General features: G+C 53.4%; 1 protein-coding gene across 1 annotated transcript in view; it reads right to left on the reverse strand.

Annotated features, from left to right (window-relative positions):
* The window catches only part of RTN4R (reticulon 4 receptor), a 143797-nt gene extending 123510 nt beyond the window's left edge, over window positions 1-20287 (reverse strand). The window contains exon 1 of the mRNA XM_073312445.2: window positions 19926-20287. Coding sequence (XP_073168546.1) covers window positions 19926-19947 — 22 coding nt within the window. The 5' untranslated portion in view covers window positions 19948-20287. The remainder of the gene's footprint in view (window positions 1-19925) is intronic.
* Window positions 20288-21432: the final 1145 nt, after the last annotated feature.

Consider the following 21432-nt stretch of genomic DNA (forward strand, 5'->3'; position numbering starts at 1 on the left):
TCACCTTAGCAAGGGTTCAGGGGCTGAGGGTCAGCAGAGCTATCTAAATAAACAGGCTTAACAATCCAGACCCTGCCAATGGCTGTGATGCAAAACAGCCCATGCCGATCCCAAAACAGACTGCTCTGGTGTCGCTCGTCTCCTTTCTGGAGGGTACAAGTAGAAACCAGCCAGCCCCTCCCAAAGCGTCCCATCCATTTCATCTTGTGTTTCAGTTTAGAAAGAATCAGGCTGCAGCACACCCAAAACAGCCAGGGCCAGGACTCCTGGGTTCATCTCCTAGCACTGCCACTGATTCTCTCTGGGACCTTGTGCAAGTCGCTTAGGCTGACATTTTCAATTCCATCCTAAATCTGGGTGACTCCAGTTTTAGGGACTCAGCTAGCGACCCTCAGGCATCCAGAAATGGAGTCACCTGAAAGTGGGGCCCAACTGGAAAATGTTGGCCTTCAGCAAACTGCCCAACCATCTGTCTGCAGAATGATCTACTGTACTGGGGCGGGTGCTGTCAGCTCATTCGTGACTTTCAATCACAGGCTTGGGGGAGGGGGGGGGGAAGGTGCGAGAGAAGGATCAAAAGATTATCAGGCCGAACTGTGAAGTCCTGATTGAGGCAAAACTCCACTGACTCCCACAGAGATGGAGTCCTGAGTAACAGCACCAGGCTGTCGGGACTCAGCCCGTGGCTTCTGTCTGATGGGGCTGGGTGGCGCCTGTGATGCTGGTGGACCAGGTGACAGCTCATGCCAAGGCCCCTAGGTCTCCAATGAACAAGGACAAATAGATAGCTGGAGCCAGTCTGGCTCACCTGGGTGTTAGTGCTGTTAACATAAGGGTTCGAGTTATAAACACGTGTTTCATGTTTAAACTTTATGAAAGCCTTGTAAACTGCTGCATGCATTAGTCTCTGTATCCCATGTTATATAGTGATATTTAAGTTTGTTCTAACTGTAAATCACCAGACAGGGAAAAAGCATTAGCAAGGGTGAAATACTAGTTTCCAGCTGGAGGTGTTATCTCCTGCCCAACAAAAGAAGGCCCATAAACACCAGACAAACCATTGTGGAACATCAATGGACAAAAGACTGTTGATTGCTTCCCGGCCCCCGACAAAAAGGAGACATGCAATGGAATTCCACCCAACAGCTGAATTTGCAACTCCAAGTACAAGGGGGAAATGAATAAAAAGCCCTATCAAGGAGGAACTGTCTCTTTTATGCTGTTTGGACTCTAAGGGGCAAGGATTGCTAAGCATAAGCAAAAGATCCACACTGCTTGGCCTGGGTTAGCCCTAAAGGACATACAGAGCTTACTTATTACAGAGGCTTTTAAACTTAAGATTGTAACTCGTGTGTGTGTAGGTTTATCTGCTTTAACCTTGTAAATAACTCTCTTGTTTCCTTTTCCTATTAATAAAGCTTTAGCTACTTTATTACAGGATTGGCTACAAGCATTGTCTTTGGTGGGAGAGCTGAGGTGCAATTGACCTGGGTAAGTGACTGGTCTTTGGGACTGGGAGTAACCTGAATATTGTTGTGATTCTTGGTGGAAGGGACCTGCTATCACAAAGGTAGGCTCCCCTAGATAGCACAAGAGACTGGAGTGCCCAAGGAGGACCGCCTGTGACTCCATGGTTAGGTTGTTATGGGGCCCAAGGAGTTCACACTTGATAACTTGTTGGTGAAATCAAAGTACAGAACTCACAATCAATGTGGGTTCTGCGCACTGGTTCCTAACACTCTGTCCTGAGGTTGGTACCCGTGCTCTTGAGCCACTGCAGGACAGCTTGACAATGGGATTTGGAATGGGATCAGCACCTGGGAGGTGGAGGAAGGGGAGGAGGATGTGACAGCCAAGATAAGGACACCAAGGGACTTGGATTTATTACAGACAACTGTGCACTGTTGGCTGGCACAGTCCACGTCAGGCAGATCAGTATTTCTGCCACTAGGCAGGTGAAGAATGGAGTCTATTATAGAAACCATCTGTCTGGGCCTGACAGGTCTTTAAGATAACATCTGAGGAGTATGCAGATTTTGCCTGTTTGTGTGGAGCTTTCCTTTAGCCGGGCCAATTTGTGAGTCGAGCACCCGGCCGCTTGCCATGCACATCCCCTTCTCGGCCATTAGCTGACATAAATTTGGGAGGGAAGCAGGGGAAGGAGAGGCAGCCTGGACAAGACATGTTTTACAATGGGCCACAGTGTCACATTGCAAGAAAAGCAGAATTATAAACCATGTCAGCCACTTCCAGACCCGCCCCCGAGGGCAGGGGACTTCGAGGCATCACAAAGGCACATGCTGGCCCGTCCTGCAGCTCCCCGTGGTGCCTGGGAGACGGGGCTTGAGGAGACATGAGACCCAAGGTCACCAAGAGATGAAGAGAGGCAGCCTCAGTAAAATGGGGTCACTTTATTTCATTGGCAGAGCTCCCCAGCGCCTGCTATTGCATGGGTGCCTTGGAAATGGGCACGTCTAGCCCAGCCTGCCCTGCAGAGAGCACCGGGCGGGGGGGGCGGCGGCGGCATAGAAGCAACATTTGCCTCCACAGGGGGTGCAGGTTAGACACAGTCACAATGGTTCACACTGGTGGAAGCACCAAGATGGCAGGGAATCGCCAGTACAGCATGCAGGGAAGGGACACACCTGCTGCAATCCAGGGACCTTGCAGCCAGAGGCAGCTCAAGCCTTGGTCAGTGATTTCCCGGCAATTTGGGGTGAATGCTGAGGAATCAAAAGGAAGTGCTTCTCACGCCCTGTCCCAGGAACCCAGCAGCCCCTCCCACTCCCTTCCCCAGGAGCATACCCTAAGCCCCCTCCCTGGAAGATCCCACCTCTCCCCTCCCACCCCCATGCATTAGCCAGGTTTGCAGCTGCTCAAAACCCCCATATCCTTCCAGCCATCTCAGCTAGGCTCAGACTGGTAGCCAGGGGGAGAGGGTCCCTGGGCACATCAGAGGGCTCTGGCATTGACACTCGCCATTTATATCATGCTGCGTGAGCAGCTGTGTCATAAATATAAAGGGAAGGGTAAACACCTTTAAAATCCCTCCTGGCCAGAGGAAAAACCCTTTCACCTGTAAAGGGTTAAGAAGCTAGGATAACCTCGCTGGCACCTGACCAAAATGACCAATGAGGAGACAAGATACTTTCAAAGCTGGAGTGGGGGAGAAACAAAGGTTCTCTCTGTCTGTGTGATGCTTTTGCCAGGAACAGAACAGGAATGGAGTCTTAGAACTTAGTAAGTAATCTAGCTAGATATTTGTTAGATTTTGTTTTCTTTAAATGGCTGATAAAATAAGCTGTGCTGAATGGAATGTATATTCCTGTTTTTGTGTCTTTTTGTAACTTAAGGTTTTGCTTAGAGGGACTCTCTATGTTTTGAATCGGATTACCCTGTAAGGTATTTACCATCCTGATTTTACAGAGGCGATTCCTCTACTTTTTCTTCAATTAAAATTCTTCTTCTAAGAACCCGATTGCTTTTTCATTGTTCTTAAGATCCAAGAGTTTGGGTCTGTGTTCACCTATGCAAATTGGTGAGGATTTTTATCAAGCCTTCCCCAGGAAAGGGGGTGAAGGGTTTGGGGAGGATTTGGAGGGGAAAGACGTTTCCAAGCTGGTTCTTTCCCTGTTATATATTTGTTAGACGCTTGGTGGTGGCAGCAGTAAAGTCCAAGGGCAAAAGGTAAAATAGTTTGTACTTTGGGGAAGTTTTAACCTAAGCTGGTAAAAATAAGCTTAGGGGGTTTCATGCAGGTCCCCACATCTGTACCCTAAAGTTCAGAGTGGGGAAGGAACCTTGACAAGCTGCTTCCCCAAGCAGAGTCAAGCCGAGGTTCCCTTCGCGGCGGTGCCGCCCCTGTGGTGTGCCTGGGCCCAGCAGGGAGCACAGCCAGTTGCTTAGCATCTCAGTGCCCAGCCATGTCACGTTCCCCTCGGCTGCTCACTCTCTTGTAGATTTCAGTGTCTCCTACTTATTAATTAAGGGGATTTTAATGCACCTTGTGATGGATTAGTAATGGCTCTTATCTGCATTTACAGGAAGTTGCAGGGGACAGAGCAGGGATTGAACAGTCTCTTAATTAGCAGCCAAGCAAATACAATGTGGTGAGATCATCTCCAGAGATCATCAGGGCCGGGTGCTGCCCTCCGCAGCCCTACTGGAGATGGGGGTGTAAGAAAATGACTGGAAAGGGCACCTCCAAAGTAGTTATCACTTGAAAAAAACCACTATTTACTCTCTGCTGTATACAACGCTCCCCACGGAGCTGGGAAATGAATCTATTTTCCTACTAAAGCGCATCACATGGGCATCCAGCTGTGCTATTTTTAGGGATGTTCATAAAGGCAAGCTGCACTCTGGCTTGTTATGGGAGGGTCTGTCATTAGCACTGTCCTGAACATGCTGGTTTGTTATGGGACGGTCTCTCTTAAGCACTGAGTGGCACACACGAGAGCAGCTGGCGGAACCCAATCCCCCATGCTACTTTCTGGGCTGGGCTAGCTAGGGGATCAGTCGAGAGGGTCATGGTGGTCCCTTCTGGCCTTAATCCCTATGAATCTACTATTGCTGTTAACTCTTTAAAGGCCAGGCCCGAAGCCCATTAAAGCCAGAGGAAAGGCTCCCGCTGACTCCAGCTGATGGTGGATCAAGCCCTGTAAGAAGGGTGCTGTTGTAAAGGGAAAGAAAGAGGCTTCTTGCATCCAGTCCAGGCACTGTGAGCAGCTCTCGCTGCTGTGAAATGTGCCACTACGGACAATGGCTCCCCTCCCCCCAGTTATCTAATGGCAGCATCACTCCGGAGCCAACCCCAGTTGGAGAAACATACTCCACACGTCACCTCACGTCTGTCGCCGGCCACTGCTGCCAGCGAGCCTAGGCAGCACGGGGCCGGGCCAGCACTTGGCTCCCAGACTGGTGGGCAGTGCCCATTTGCCAGGGACCATGCTGCCCCACACTGCATAGAGGCACCATGGATTCATACCGCCACCTGGCACTACTTGGCTGTGTGCTAGGCTGACGCCTCCTCCAAAGCCACTGTGCACCCTGGCTAACGGCCTCTAGTGCCCACCCACGAGTCCCATTTCTCACAAACAAAGCCGCTAACGAATCCCAATGCTAAACATGCACGTTTCCATGTAGCGTCCTGACAAGCTACACCATGGCTCGAGAGAGCAGCACCCGTGCAGCACACGCTGTCCAGCGACACCTGTCAGAATCTCCACAGTGGCCCCTAGTTTGGAGGGGAATAAACTATTGCCCCCAAGGTAGCGAAGGTTACTGAGCACAACAGGGCAAATACTAACCATTCATCCCCCCAGCATCCCTGCCTGCCAGAGACCAACACAGGCTGTGCCAGGCCAGACCAGACTGGGAACCTTCTAGTCCAGTATCCATCTCTCACAGTGGCCAGGACTGGATGCATCAGGGGAAGGGGCAAGAAACGCCACTGGGGCCCGTTGTGGAACAACCTGCCCTTGCAGGATATTCCCTCCTAACCCCTTCGCCCATAGGCTGGTCTATGCCTGAAGCCACAGGGTTTATAGCCTTGGTATTTTTATTCCTACCTAAGGTACCTGTTGATGTTCTCATGTCATATAAGTGTTCAGTCCTCCAATTCTCCCTGAGCTCTTGACCTCAGTGATACCTTGTGGCAATGAGTTCCATAAGCTAGCTGTGTGTCGCCTAAAGTAATCACTTTTTATCAGCTTTAAATGTGTTGCCTTTTGATTTCACTGAATGCCCCGTGTTGACTGGGGGAAGTGGCTGATCTACCCTCTCTGTGTCATTCATTATTGCATCCTCTGCCCTCCTGTCCCCTCTTGTTCATCGCCTTACTGCAGCAAACAGTCCCAGGTTTTCTGATGTCTCTCCACAGAGAACTCTCTTCCTCACTCGAATAATTTTAGCAAAGATGGGCGATGTGTCTATTTTGAGATCAGGTGACCAAAAGTACACAAAATACCCCCAAAGGATGGCGTACCATTAATGAACAAGAAGGCATTCTGGTTTCTCGGGGTTCTTTTCTGGATCCACTAACATGCTGCCTGCTGGTGCACAATGAGCAGAGGTTTCTTTGGAGGGCACAGAGTTACAGTCCATCTAAAACCCAGCAATATGAACAAGGAGATGAAAATAATCCATCCAGTGCGCACTGCTTTGCATCAATCAGCTCTGAAATTCCTCTGCCATTATGTTGCCCATTCACCAACCTTGCTTAGTTCCCTCTGACAGTCCTCTCTTCTCGATTAACCTAAAGGCTTTTTGCCACCTCAGAGTTCTGTGTACCAGGGTTTTGCCACCTCAGAGTTCACACCCCTTTCTAGATCAGCGATCAATCCATTATCAACCCCAATCCCAGGACAGATCCTTGAGGTCTCCCGATGTTAACGTTCTGCCATATTGAATATACAATTCTGTATTCCTACTCTCTGCTTTCTGTCTCTCAGATAGAGTGAGAGGTAACATTTTGTCATGGATCAGAAACTATGACCTTAACAGCCCCTTGTTGGGGACCTTGGCAAAAGCCTTCAGAAAGTCCAAACATCACCCACTCCTCCTCTGGCCCTGCTTTTGATGACATGCTCAAAGAATTCTGCAGACTGGAGATGCCTGGTTTTCCTTTACAGAAACCATTAACTCCCATCACACCAGGATCATTCCAGTGTTTTTATACCCGTCTTTAATTATTGCTTCCCAATGTCTCTAGTGCAGAGAGCCAGCTCACTGCCCTAATTCCCAGGGCTGCTCTTAGTTCCTGTCATTTAAAGGACAGGCAAACACACGCTGCCTTCCAGCCCTCTGGCACAGCTGCTGATTTTAAGGAGAGATGGCATATTTTTTCTAGCTGCTCATTCTCAAGGCCCATCAGCCTGCTCAGTTGGACCAGCTGGGCCTGGTGACCTGTGGGTCTTTGATTAATCCATTTGTTCCAGCTCCTGTTTTTGCGATGCTCAGTCTCTGGTAAGGTCTCATCTTTACTACCTGGAGATAGCAGGTTTAGGGTAAGCAGCCCCCCACACTCTCTCTGGTGAGGCCTGATGCACATTAAATCAGAAGATGGACAGGTGAGTAACATGAGCTCATTGACAGACAGAGAGCAGGGAAACAGAGGTTGCAGGCCTGCCTTTTCAGGGATGCTCAGCACTCACCACTCAGTGGTAGCTGCAGGCTCTCAGAACCTCTGCCTGTCAGACTCTAAATGACCTGCCTGACAGCAAGTCAGTGACAGAGCTGGGCCTGGAACCCAGGCCATCTAGCCCCCATGCTCTACCCACTAGACCACACCACCTGCTAGTGTTGAAACAGCAGCATGTGCTTCAAAACTCCATCTCTCACCCACAGGCATGGAGTGGAGGCCAGTGCATGGCCACACGGCCCTTGGGGCTGCTTGCCACAGGGTATGTGCTCCCTCATGCTCAGGGGAGAGGCGCACTGGGGCTGCACTGTGGGGAAATTTGCACAGCTCCATCCCGAATGTTCCCAGAGATTTCTGGATCTGTGGCCTCAAGGCTGCACCTATGACCAGCCCTGAGATCCAAATTCATCAGAATAACAACAACGTTCCCCACAGAGATTCCCAGTGGTGCGAGCAACGAGAATGCAGCGGGGGAGCTGCCCAGACACCATCCCAGGGCATTTACATCGGAAACACACCACCTCCCAGGGACATGGCATTGGCCTAGGAGAGGAGAGAGCCTCTACTCTGGCTGCATTCCATGCCTCACACTCATGCAGTGAGCACCGGGCCAAGCTGCGCGCACACAGCACGACACCTAGCTGGTCCTTATCCCAGCATTTGCTCCTGAATCGCTACAGAGCTTGCTCTCCTGCAGATCTGGCTGGATCCGTCTCCAAAGAGAGAGCAAATTCCCCATCTTTGTGGTGTGTGTGGTGCAAAGAGCCCTCTCCTCCTCCCCCTCACAAAGCAGACACAGACATCTCTTTCTACCAGCAGGGCACTGCCTCTCTCCAGGCACACATGGGTTACACACACCCAGACGATTATGGCAAACAAATCCATGGGCCACGACCTAGCAAATGCTCTGGGAGATGGCCACCTCCCAGCAGCATGGCAGGAGCTCCCAGATGACGGGCTAGAATCCCCGCATTAACTATAAGACTAGCCAAGCACTGGGAAAGCCAAAAATAAATCCTAGCCGAAGAAAAGCATTTCACCCTGGAAGAACCTGTCCATGCAAAGCCAGTCACTCCTGGGTGGCTACCAAGGGGCAGGATTGGCGTCATTTATTCAGCAGCTGGTGCAGATATCTCTCTCCGGCCATGCTGATCCCTGGGTTAAATCCAAAAGGCACAAGCCGCATTCAGAGACAACCCCACTCCTCCAGCAGGGACACCAGAGCCCAGACAGCCACATTCCCACCACACACAGGCAGTCAGCTGTGACCCACCCCAGAGCCCATGCAGCCAGATTTTGGGCAGCTCCACTCCATACAGGACAGGAGCTCTGTCAGGGCCAGCATTCCCTGGACGATGGGGACCAAAGTGGGGCTGGGGACGCTGCTCAGATAATTTCTGCCTAATTTCCAGGCCTTGCGTTTCAGTCAGTCAAGGACATGGCAGCAGCATCAACCCCAATGCGTCAAAAATCATGAGTGTGAGATTTTTTTAAAACACCTTTACACAGAGAAGACAATATTGTTTATTTGCGTTCTGGGTTTTGAGCCTTCAGGGGCCACATTTTCCAGCTCTTCTCCACAGCTGGGAGGGCAGAAATGTACTTTGCATTTTGAAATGCAAGTGGAGATCTTCCCAGAACCTCAGGACTCCAGGAGCTGGGGCTTTAAGTACAACACCGCCCTATGCCAGAATTGGCCTCAGTGCCACTGGATTTGGTGACAGGGCCAGATGGGAGCAAGGGGCCCAGCAGAGATGGGGAGGCAGAGGGACGGGGTGGGGAATCAGTACAGAGGCAAGTCCAGGCTGCTCCCAGATCACCCATCGTGACAGGGTTTAGCGTAGATCGTGCTCGAGATGTGAAATCAGGGAGTGACAAATTATCAACCTGCAGCAAATGGCATCCTCCACAGACCTTCCAATTCACAGCTCCCACCACTTGGCAGGTGGGGTGGAGGGGGCGCAGAGCCAGGGCTCCCCAGCTGGGCGGAGCATGGGGAAGAAAGCTAGGTCAATACCCCGGACCCAGCAACTGAGCAACACCTGGGCACCTGCAGGTGGGTTGCTGAATGATCAAGGCAATGCCTGAGCAGCACCACTCTATAGCAGGGCCACAGACTCCCCAAGTCCCAGAAATGCCCCTCAAGAGCTCCAGCTTCCCTCTGGCCTGCGGGCGGGAAGGGGAACCTAACACCGCCCCTCCCCACACACACACACACACACTCTCCAGGGCTCTTTGGAAGCAAATCCTCAGAAGCCCAGTGCCTGGGCAGAGCCCACCCTGGGAAGCGGGAGGGCAGTGCCAATCACTGCTGGGAGACAGCCAAGCCCCTGCAGAACACCCGGCTCGGTGGTTCACAGCATGGATAGGTCCCACTCAGCTCCCCTTCCTTGCCCTGCGCACCTTTCTGCTGCCCCCTGCCCTGGCAGGCTACCAGGGACACCCGCCGGCCGAAGCGGCTTTCCAAGACTCCCCGCAGAAAGAGGTGCCGTGTTCCCCGAAGCGCCCACCCGCAGTGATGGATGGAGAGAGGCTGCTAATAGGCCATCTCCGCATCAACTTCCTTGTGCCAGAGCAGTTCCTGCAAGCGGTTTCCCACAATCCATCATTGCTTGTGTGGTTAGCACGAGTGCGCCGCACTGCGAGGTGCTGCAATTACTGTTATTAATTCCTCCCTCCCATCAGGAGATGTTCGCTGCAAATTGAGAGAGGGGGAGGGGGAGACGTTATCGCTCTCGCTAAATCAGGCTCTGACAAGGAACTGACAGGTGCACTTCCAAGTGTGCCAGAAGTGGCTGGAGCCATGTGTTGCGGGGCTACACACCTGGGTGGAGGGAAGGGCGCGCCCTCCAATAATGCTTCCACATTTCCTGGGCATCTCAAAGCCCGGGGCTGCAGGAAACCTGCCCTCTCCCAGACAGTGACAGTTAATCGGTTAATAGATTGAGGAAACGCCTCTGGTACTTCGGAAGGCCCTCTGCCTCGATAAATCGTTACCCTCCTCATTCGGGTTTGTGGCCCTCTGCAGCCTAGAGACTCTAAACCTGGTCTGGAGTCTAGGAGAAATTCTTTGGTTCTTTTATGGCTTGCCCAGGATTTTCAGTGGTCCAAGGTATTGGATATTAGGAAAAACTTTTTCACTAGGAGGGTGGTGAAACACTGGAATATCTCCTTCCTTAGATATTTTTAAGGTCAGGCTTGACAAAGCCCTGGCTGGGGTGATTTAGTTGGGGGTTGGTCCTGCTTTGAGCAGGGGGTGGGACTAGATGACCTCCTGAGGTCCCTTCCAACCCTGATATTCTATGATTCTATGATTAAAGCCCCAGACATCCCAGGCAGAGGCACCTTGGGCCGGCAGCACATTTGAGGCAACATGGTGCTGACCCACAGCATCCCCGGGGAGGGGCCCCGGAGCCACCAAAGCCCATTTTCCTGCCCATCCCTCCCTGCAGAGCACAGTAGTGAGGAAAGCCGCTAAGCAGCTGCATGGGATGTGGCCACATCTTTGTACTGGCTGTGCAGGTAAAGGCCGCTTTCTTATTTGTGTAGGTCCTACATGCTCATTTCTTTCTTGCTGAGCATAGGGGATCTAGTGCCGCGTAATGCTCTGCAGAGGATACCACCCTGACTGGACTCAGAGAGCGATACCCAGCCAGGTTTGCTGCTGGGCGCACACGCCCCGCAGACAAGCCAGTCACGATTTGGGATTTGTCAAATGCATTTTGCAAACGAATTCCAGCCTGGGGCTGGGCAGGCAGAGCTGACGTGCCAGCTGTAGGGGGGCGGGCTGGGGACTGTCTCTGGGAATAATCCCTGTGTAGTAGGGCTATGTGTGACAGACAAGAGACATGATGAGTATAAATCACGCACGGACTCTAGCATGTGTCCTTCTGCTCCAAAGCCACCAGCCTTTGCCCTGCCAGCTACAGGAGAACTCCCTTAGCGAGCAGCAATAGCAGGTTTGTTATCTTCTCTGAGGCCCCATCACTCTCTTATTCAAACAAAGACCCCATCCCCAGCAAGGGCCATTCTTCCCCGGTGCCCACAGTCTCAGGAGTAAGCCCCTGTGCTTGCGAAGGCCCCAAGTCCACACAGGACACTACCACCCACCCTGATTTTTGATAGGCCTGTTCTCCCTGCAGGGAGCCTCTCCTCTCCGCTATCCAGCCGCAGCTTCCATCTCACCCTACTCTCAATGGCTTGGTGCCCCAGGGCTCTGCCCATTAGCAGAACACAGGCCCCTCCACCTTCCCGTGCTCCGATCCCCACTCCACAGCAGGTAGGGACATGCAGCCCAGCGACAGGCAAGCAGCAGCCCAGCTCAGAAGAGGGCCCTGCAGCTCCCCAGTTCCCAGAATTGGCACCAAGCTCCAGGGAACACAAGAGAGGGAGGCCAAACTGACCCAGAGGCCCCCTGGCTCCTCTGAATGGGGTGCGGGCTGCAGCCATCCCTTCTCAGTGGGTCAGGAGAGAATGGGATCCAATGGACAGAAATGAAGGTCTCCCTGGGGTTTCATACAAACAGCTCCAATGCGATGCGCTGTTTGTATGCAGCACAAGTAGACTCCACGAGTGGGAAATAAAAGCTTTCTGAGCATTCCCCACCTGACCAAATGGCTGCTATTGAATTGTTTGGAGACTGCAGACATACCCATCCGGAGTGCACAGACTAACGTGTTCCCTCCAAAGGGAAAGGCACAGACAGCCCTCTAGTGTAAAGCCAAAGCTAACAGCATGTGTATTGGCATGGAAAACACTAGTCACCAAACTGCGCTTGCATGGGGAAGGAGACGCTTACAGAGAGACGCAACTTGTGCTCCACAGCCAAACTATAACTTCCTAGACCCCTAGGCAACCTCTCAGCTGCTGGGTGCCTACGGAAACATCCCAGGCATAAAGTTCCCCGCAGCTTTTCGACTATCACTTACATGTGCAGAGAGAAAGAGCCCGTTAAACTCAATATTTCCTATTACAGTCTCCAGCGCTGCCTTTTGTCTGCGGAGGCACATAAACTGGACTGCTGAATTCACACCTTGCTCCGCAGCCCGGCAGTGGCCCCTAGATGCACAGAAGGGTGGGGAGCTGAATTCAGGGTCTCCAGAGATCCCCTGCCACATTGAAATCAGGCTGAGCTCACACCTGATCCACACACACATTGCTGAATTATGCACAGGGTGCGTTGTATGCAGGTCTCATCATTTCTCCCAGCCCTGAGAAAGACACACAATTAAAATCAATATTTAAAATAATCAAGTAAGCACACACCACCGTGAACAGCTACACAATTCACTCCGACAATAACACCCAGGCTGCGGAGTCCAGGGCTGTGCAGCAGTGCTGAGAGCCCAAATCTACCCAGTCTTCAAAATCTAATGAAAACACACCAGTTTTAAACACTTTCCCAAACAGGGCTCACAAAATCTGCCACTTTGATGTGAATGCTCCCAGTCTCAGACTAATCAGTCACTTTTACTTTCTCTTTAGTAGCTAAAGACGCAAATGAACTCCCAGCAAACTGCACAGCTTCAGGAGAAGAAAGCAGCAGCCAGATGGTTCTCAAAAAAACCTTTGTTCTTACCAAAAAAGGAGCTAACCAATTTCCCCCACAGAGCAGAATACAAGAGACAATTCCACGAGCCAGGAAAGTGATTTTCAAGTGCAAATTTAAAGGGCCGATTTCTTTCTGTAAGAGCACTACACACACCTAGGGCACAATATAAGTAATAAACAGCAATAATAACTGATCAGTTACTTCAAGGCCACATTCTTGCTGTGTTCTCAATGCAATTTCCATGCAGCGAAGCAAGGGAAACATGAGTTTTAAATATTAAGTGTAAACAGTCATTTGCTTCCAGTTTGAGAAGCAGCATGTGAGTAAAAGGGAAAGTGTGATTGTTAAAATGCAATGAGGTTAAAACATCCATCTAGGCTAGTCTCAGGAAAGGAAAAACTATTGAGCTTTCATCAGGCGGGGACGGAGGGATGGTGGGGGGACTAGATGGAGGAGCAGCTGGGGGATGAAAATTCCAGGAAATGTCGTGAACTTGCACTGAAATATGTGAATTAAAGAAAATGGAGCAGAGTTTTGTGAGTGTATCTGATCAGTTGGAATATTAGCAAAGTTTGTGGCATTTCTCAGGTTTTTCCACTCTGGGCTGTTTGCCAAGCAATTCTGCTTCAATTAACAGTGAAATGGAGGAACATGCTGGCTGGGGCAGTGACCTACCTGGCAACAAATGTGCCTCATGCGCAGCAGGACCACAAGAGATGGAGAGTCTCCGTGACACCCCAAGCAGGGAGGCTACTGAGCCGCTGCCCCCATCTCTGGCACGGCCCCAGATCCCATCCGAGCCTCGCTGGAGTGAACAGGGCCATAACTCCCAAGGGCCAGTGGGGCCTATAGCAGGCGCATGCAGGTACCTCCACTGTGACCCCCGCAATAAGCCACCTACCAGGTCCTCCTTGGGGCCTGAGACAGCGCTTGCTGAAGCTGATGGAGACCCCCCCCTTTGGTTCCAGTGGGCTTTGGCTCAGCACCCGCCCCACCCAAATCCCATTTAATTTCCCTGGCACAAGGCCAGCACTGGTTTTGGCTTAGCCAACCCCACACTGTCAAAAATCACAAGCCAGGCCCCCAAAACACCATGAGACCTACTTAAAAATCAAATCTGAGGGCACCCTATTTGTCTTCTGGTTCTTGAGCCTCTCACTCACACTCGGCTCACGTTTCCCACTTTTCTCAGAAAACACAAGGGCTAGAAACTGATTTTTTTTTCTAATAGAAGCTGAGATTTCCACCTAAATCCCCTGACTCCAGGAGCTCAGGCTTTAAGAAATCCATCCCAGGCTTTAAGAAATCCATCCCATATCACAAGAGTTGGTGACACTTTTGCTTAGCCCAAGAGCTGAAATGTAAGGCCCTGGGGCTCTGAGAAGGACAGACCATAGGCAACAGAACACAGCTGATGCTGAAACAGCACCAATCCTGGGACTAGAATGTCACTGCTAAAGAAGGGACCCTCCCGCCCCCAGGCACAGACACGCCTGCTTCTCCTTTGGAATAACCAATACTAAGATATGAATAAGTAGTAGAGGCTACTTTGTCATCTCCACCCCCTTCGCCCTATGACTTCCAAACCCACCAGAGAGCCTTTGGGGAGACAGGTCAGCACCATTATCCCCAAATTAAAGATGGAAAAACTAAGGCACGGGAGGGTGCGGGGGAAGGACACAGTCACAACGAGTCAATGGCAAAGCTAAGAATAGGATGTAGGAGGCCCAGCTCTTGGTGCCCTTCTAACAATGGAGCAGATATGAACAGTCTGAGCATGTGCAGAATGCCCAAGTACACTGTGTCTGGCTAAGGTAGACGCAGAGTGCCCATCATCACAGCAGACTGCACACACAACATGGCCGTTGTACACACTGGATTCCATTCATCCACTGCTATTCCAGCTTTAGGCCAGGGTAAACGTACTGAAATCTATGGCATTCCACTGGCCAGCACAGAACTGGAGTTGAGCAGCAGTCAGCCAGGGGCTCGGGGTATATAATTTGTGCAGGGGACTCAGGCAAACATAAGAAGACCCAACTGCAGACATAGCTGGGTGGCGAGGGAGCCTGTATTAAGTCTCAACTTTTTTACACGCATGTTCTGAGACTCGCCATTTCCTGCTTTACACTGTTTATTTTTTCAGACCAACATTTCATGGCTCTCCTTGGCCGCTGGTACCTCCCAAAGCTGGAACAGTGAATATTGAAGTGGGGAGACTGGGATTTGCAGAGGGCAGAATGCAGGCCACTTTGCCCCACACTCACTGGTGTCTGTCCTGGAGAAGCCCCAGAACCCCATACACTCAAACCCCACCAGACAGCGGCGGCCCCAGAATGCAGCTCCAAACACCCACACTCAAAGCCTTTCATGCAGTCATGGAAAAAAAATCCACCCCCGAGCTAACCCCTGGTGCAGGCAGCGCTAGGTAGATGGAATGGGAATTCTTCTGTCCACATAGCTACTGCCTCTCAGGGAGGTGGAGACCGGGGAACCCCTCCTGTCGGTGGAGATTGTGTCTACACTAAATGCTCCAGCACTGCTGCAGCATCTCAAGTGCATTCAAGCCCTTCGTGCAATTCCCAGCGTTCACAGGCCCCTGTATGGTCGCACAGCTTCTTACAGCACCGTCTCTGAGAGGCACAGGCTATTCCTGCTGCAGGGTGTGCCTCCCGGATAAATCAACTCCTTTAGAAACAGCAAAGGAGGAGTTTGGCTCCTGGCTCTCAGAGATATGTCTTAGCGAAAGCAACAGCAGCAGAAAGCATTTCAAATCCAGGGGGAAGCGAGTACACACCTAATTAAGCCGACTCCTTCCCCCTCCTTTGGTCTGCTGTGCAGTGTGGATAGCGTGCTTGTGCTGTGCTCACAGCCTCTTGAAAAGAAGCCACTGTACAGCAGAATGAGGAGCTGGCACAGGAGCCAGGCACATTGTGTTCATGCGGGCTCAGAGCTCTAGTCTCTTCATTAGGGATGCTGGCTCCATCCACGCTCCCAAGCCTCCTCCAGTCCAGCCAGCAACAGCCCACACCTTCACCTAGGCTCCAAGCACCGTGCTTCCATCTCAGCACTTTCTGCAAGCGAGAAGTGGCTCTTCGGGAAGCAGCACACACCGATGCAGGCGGCGGGAGTCTGCCCAGGCTCCCTCGGGAGCACACGTACATGCGGCCAGGGGCAGCTTGCAGGGGCGATTGCCTGCGCTTTGCCACTCAGACCGGGTGCTGCCACCACATACACAAGTACAGCAAATAGCAGCAGCAACACGGCGAGGAATGCACACCCGACCAGAGCGTTCCTTGGGCCCTGCTCCCCAGAGCTCCAACTTCCCATTCATCCCTTCACTGCCAGTAGCTCCAGCCTATGGCTTTTGTGGGGTTCACAGTAACTAGATGCTACTGGAGGGGCAGTTTTTGCCTAGAAGCCAAAGTCATCCCTGGTGTAAATCCATGAAGTCAATTCAGTTACACCAGGATTGCACAGGAACCTGGCCCTTATTTCAGCTGGAGAAACACATGCAAAGGATGAATGCCAGACAGCCGTTTCCACTCTAACTTGTCTGCAGATCCTGGCTGGTCCTGCTGAGCAGGACGCGTGTCACGTTCTAAAAGGGGAAGGGATCTCAGTTCCATTGCAAGCTGCCCTGTCCCTCCGTCCCAGCCTCCCACACACTTGGGCCTACAATCTTCTCCTGCATAGGGTCCCGTGAGGCTCCGAGTTGATGCCAGCTCAGAGCAGCAGAGAGCGGCATGGAGGTAATTAACGGAGGACATGGCAGAGTTTGAAGACGGGGCTGGCATGTCGCATCTTATTGGTAAGCAGCCCTGGAACACACTGCTCACGAGCTAGAGAGCTCACGAGGGTCACAGCAGCTCTTTGTCTCACCAGATCTAATTAAATCATTTTCTAGCACAGCCTTTTCCAGCACTCCGAGTGAGAAAACATCACCAAACCAAGCGGGGGCACAACACCATCTGTGCTGATACAATCCAGCGTGGCAGAGAGCAGCACCAAAGCACTGGGGCTCACAGAACCCTACGATCACAACTTCTGTACGTCTAGGTATCCCATCCCAGTATGGCCCAAACGATACAGGTTCCAAGAGGGGGGCTTTTGAAATGCCATCTCCCTGATAAATTATGTAACAAAAACTGTCCTGAAAGCAATAAAGGGTCAAATAAAGAGTTGACGAATGTTACCTCCTGGTCAGAGCAATAAAATGCTGCTCATCTCCTCCATCAATGAATACGTATTCTCCAGGCTTAGTTTCTTGGGGGAATAAAGGTTTTAAAACAGCTGTTTTCCCACTGAGGAATCCTGGAGACGAATGGGGATTTCATAGGCAGACAGACCCTCTGAGCTGTAAACGGAAAGGGTGTTAACAAAGGCTTGCTGTGAGCTAAGGCAGCAGAGGAAAAGCTTCACTGACCCAACTGCCCCTGCAGTGTATTTCCAGCCTAGAAGGTACCTGGGAACCCTGGTGTGAACTCTGGGAAAGGCAGTCTGGGCTCAGTGGGGGCAGCCAGAGCCCCACAGTTCACTCGCTCAGGGCCTGATCCTGGGGAGCACATCCTTCAAGTACACATGGCATTTCACAGTCATCTTCCCCACTCACATTTAGGACCAGCATCTGAGGGTATTCAGCACCCCACGGGAGCAGGCCAGGGCTCTCCTTTAAAAGTCCCTGTGCACCTGCCATGCTGTATGAACAGAGATCCTGTAGCACCTTTCCTGTATTGAATGTCCTGGCTTTTCACGTGATGCTGATGACTGTTGGGCACTCGTGGGGGGCCACAGTGCAGTGAGCATGCCCTGTGCAACCCTGCCTACTGCCACGAGAGAGAAAGCGTTCTACTCGGGTTCTTCTGCTGCCCCCACCTCTCTGTGGTGCTCTCTGTAACTGGGGCACAGCACACCCGGTGCGCTGACAGCTCCCTGCAATATAATGGCAGGCAGAAAACCCACAGGTTACCACCGGATCAGTGCCAGGAGTGTGCGCAGAGCCAAATCCACAGAGTGCTCAGGATACAGGCACCCATTCAGATCTAAGGACATTTGTGCACAAGACTGTAATACATTATAGAATAGGTGACTTCTGAAACACCAATGCCCCCTAAGGGTCCTCAGCAAAAGCCACCATGGCAACCTGCTCCCAAGCAGAAGCACAGTGGCTGTTTCAAAATTAGATGCCATTCAAACTCTCCGAAGAAGCTGATTGCTGTTTGGATTGGAGCTGGGATCTCTCACAAGAGCATTGCAAATAAACCAAACACTGTGCCCTCCAAGAAACAATGCTAGGTGATGCTGGGGTCGCTCCCAGAAAGGAGGAAGCAACACAGCACAGTGGAGACTGCACACACAGAGGGGTTATTAGAGAGAGCTGTGTCACACAGATCCCTTTGACTGGCACCCTCAGCAATACTTGCTTTCTAACATGGGTTGATGTCTTCTAATTTAAAAAAAATTGCAACCTGTGGGTTGTCGGCAATGTCCCAGAGCCGGTGGGCATCTCTGCACCCTGCAGGACGGGAGCACACTTTCCAAAGTGTAGGTCTTTCAGGTTTTACCCCAAGGTGACTGGAGATGAACAAACTGACTACCCTTAGTGGCATGAGCCACTACCCAGGCACTGCCTGCTCCTGGCAGCCATCTCCCTGTTCAGCCACGCAAGGTGCCAGGTAGCCCACTATACCACTGGGACTGTCTGAGCAAACCAAACAGAGCTATTCCTTGTGGAACGAGCTTTTATTCCTTTGGGTGGCAACAGCTCATGGGGATTTTCTGAAAGGCCAGCAGCGCTGAATGCTTATTACACACAGATCTTCCCCACAGAAGGACCAATTCAATTCCTAACCTACACACCACGGTTTGTTCTCAGGCATTTTATCCTTAATCTAGTTTACTGCTGTTGAGTAATGGACATTTAAATGAGACAAAGTAGGCCAAAGGAACAATTAGTTAATGATGTATTTGTCTGGCACACCCCCTAACCCTCAATAATCTCTGGCTTTCTCCCACCCCTGCACATTCACTCCAGGTTCCCTGCATCTCTACCACTACCAGGGAACTGCTTCCTTTCCTTCTGCCCCCCTGCCCCAGCCACACGCTGTCTCTTTGATCTGGCTTTCAGTGGCCTGTCACTCTCCCTAGCCCCTTAAGGAGGAATTCGCAAACTTTGCCAAGTCAGGAGAACTTGCATTGGAGATTTCCCTTTGTTCCACTCCTCGCCTCCCATTCGCACTCCTCCCCGGTAGGCAGAGCCAGGGATGCTGGTGACTGACCTTTCCCTTCCTCTCCCACTGCTTCTCCGCTGCCCCCTCCAGGCCCTTCCTCTCCCTGGTGTTTCAATGTAACCCTCCTTTCTGGAGCTCTTGTTCCCAGCCCAAGCGCCGAGGTTTGGTGGGGGCGATCAGAGAACCTGCTGCCTCTCTCTCAGCGCCGGCGCTCGGGAGAGGGCACTGCTGACCCCTGCTGAGCACGGAGCCCTCCGCCGGCACTGGCGGGTCTTGGGGATTCGCTCCCCGGTTTTCCTAACAGCCATGTCTTGGCTTCCCGTCCCACCTGCCATCCGCTTCGGTGCGGTCAGCGCGCAGAGCAGATGTCCCACTTTTATCAGCGAGACCGGACCCCCCTGGGAGGCAAAGACTGCTGCTTCCCCCAGCAGCCTCCTTCCCACTCCTGCTGCCCCGCAACCCCCGCTGGAGGCAGCTCAGAAGGCAGAGCCCAGATGGTGCTGGGCACACCAGACAGCCCGATGACCTTCTGGTCTCTGACCTAGCGGCGGGGGAGGGGAGCGGTTGATTCTGGATCCAGGCTGTTCACACCAGCGCTCGGACTCCGCAATGGCACAGAAGCGCTGAGCCAGGTGCCGGGGGAGAGGGCAGAGCAGGGAGCCCCCCACACATCACCAATTTCTCCCTCCTTGGGGAATACAGGGTCTCCTTCTTAGCGCCAGCCTGCCCCCAACACCTCAGCACACCGGTCCCTGCTCCCGAACCCCCCGGGAACTTGGGCTGTAAGCCCGGCTCGGACTGCCGGGGCTGGGAGCCCCGATCGCCTCCCAGCGCGTCCCCGGGCTCAATCCCATGTCCTGACATCGGAGGCAGGCGGGTCCTGGCCACTCCGCGCTCTCCACGGGACTGAAGTTGCTGCGAAGCTGCCGGCTGCGAAGTTGCCGGAGCCCTGCCCTCCCCTTGGCGCTGAAGCCGGGGGTCCCAGCGGAAGGGACACGCCTACCTTCAGCGATCGCCCTCTTCATCTTAGGGGTCGGGGCAGGCTCGGCTCGGCAGGCAAACGGGCGCCGGGGTACAGTCCTCGCCAGCGCGGGCAGGTCCGCTTTCGAACTTCAGGCCGAGCGCAGGGCGGGGGCTCTCCCGCCGCCTGAGCCGGCGCGCAGCGGGGGAATGAGCCGCTCCGGAGCCGGAGTCAGCATCCAGGCGCCGGCTCCCCACCCCAAGGCGCACGGCTGGGGCGCAGCAGACGCCGCTGCGCGCACTGGTCCTTGCGGGGAGAGGCAGCTGCGGCGCGGGGTCCCTGGGAGCCGAGCGGGGCGCGGGAGGGGAACGCGGGCTGCCGGGCGGGCTGCAGCGCGCTGAATGTTTTATGGGATCATGTGGTTTGACGTGGAGGAATCAGCCGAGCTCGGATTTCCTGGCTGGAGAGGGGGTTGGGGGACAGGGCGGGGCGGCTCCGAGAGCGGGGCGCAGCGTGGAGCGGAGGGGGCGCACGGGACTGGCAGGGGGCGCCGCCCGGCGGTGGGGACTGGGGTCCCGCGGCTGCGGCCTGCCCCCCGGACGGGCAGGGGGCAGAGGGGAGCGAAGCGGGGTCGTGCGGGGACCCCGGGCCGCGCACTTGGGGAGGGGGGATAACGGGACACAGCGGCCAGCCCGGCCCGCCTGCAGGGCGGATTTGCTGTGCAGGAGTCCGACCAGAGCCCCAGTCGCTCCTGGGCTCCATGGGGCGGGGGTCCGGGTAGAGCGCCCTGGAGGTTGGGGGGCAGGCGGCAGCCCACTGGGGGCGGCGGGGCCGGGGGCTCGTTGCTGATGCCAAGGTGCCCCAAAAGGGAGCTGGCCGGGGCGGCCGGGCTGCTCTCCCCATCCCGCACTGCCCCTGCCAGGCCGGGATGCCACCGAGGGGCCCTGGAGCAGCGGCCTGCTGGTGGTTCTCCGCCGGCGGTGGGGCTGTGCCGTTGACGGTGCTGTGAGGAAGCCAGCTCATTGCCCCGCCAGCAAGGGGCTCCGCTCCCCAGGCTCTGCGCTGGCCCCTAGAGGGCGATCGCCAGCCCCGCCATAAGGGGTGGTTTCATGGGAACCAGCGCCTGGTTGTGCCAAGGCAGGTGCCTCCATTCATTGATCCCGGAGCCGCCTGCTGACCCAGGACCTGCCATTCTGGATCAGACCCCGGGGCCCTCCAGCCCAATCTCTGGTCTCTGCCAGAGGCAAGCCCCTCAGGAAGGTGCAGCGGGCCCTGCAATGGAAGTCATGAGACACCTGGATTCCAGAGCAAGCTCCTGCCTAGCCCCCTAAGTTAGAGGTCTTGCAGGGTATATATCCTACCCCAGCCCTTGGCTGTGTACCCCTTCTGCCAGCGGTGCCCACCAGGGCTAGTCGGCACAGCGTTTCTAGAGGGCCTGTTCTACAACAAAAGAATTGCTAGCTCCAGTCCCCACATTGCCTGGCTCTGGGACATTAAAGAGTAACCTACTTGATCACTCTAGCAGGTGGTTCCCTCCCACCACACCACA

Source organism: Lepidochelys kempii, chromosome 15, assembly GCF_965140285.1.
Source record: "Lepidochelys kempii isolate rLepKem1 chromosome 15, rLepKem1.hap1, whole genome shotgun sequence".
Taxonomy (NCBI): Eukaryota; Metazoa; Chordata; order Testudines; family Cheloniidae; genus Lepidochelys; species Lepidochelys kempii.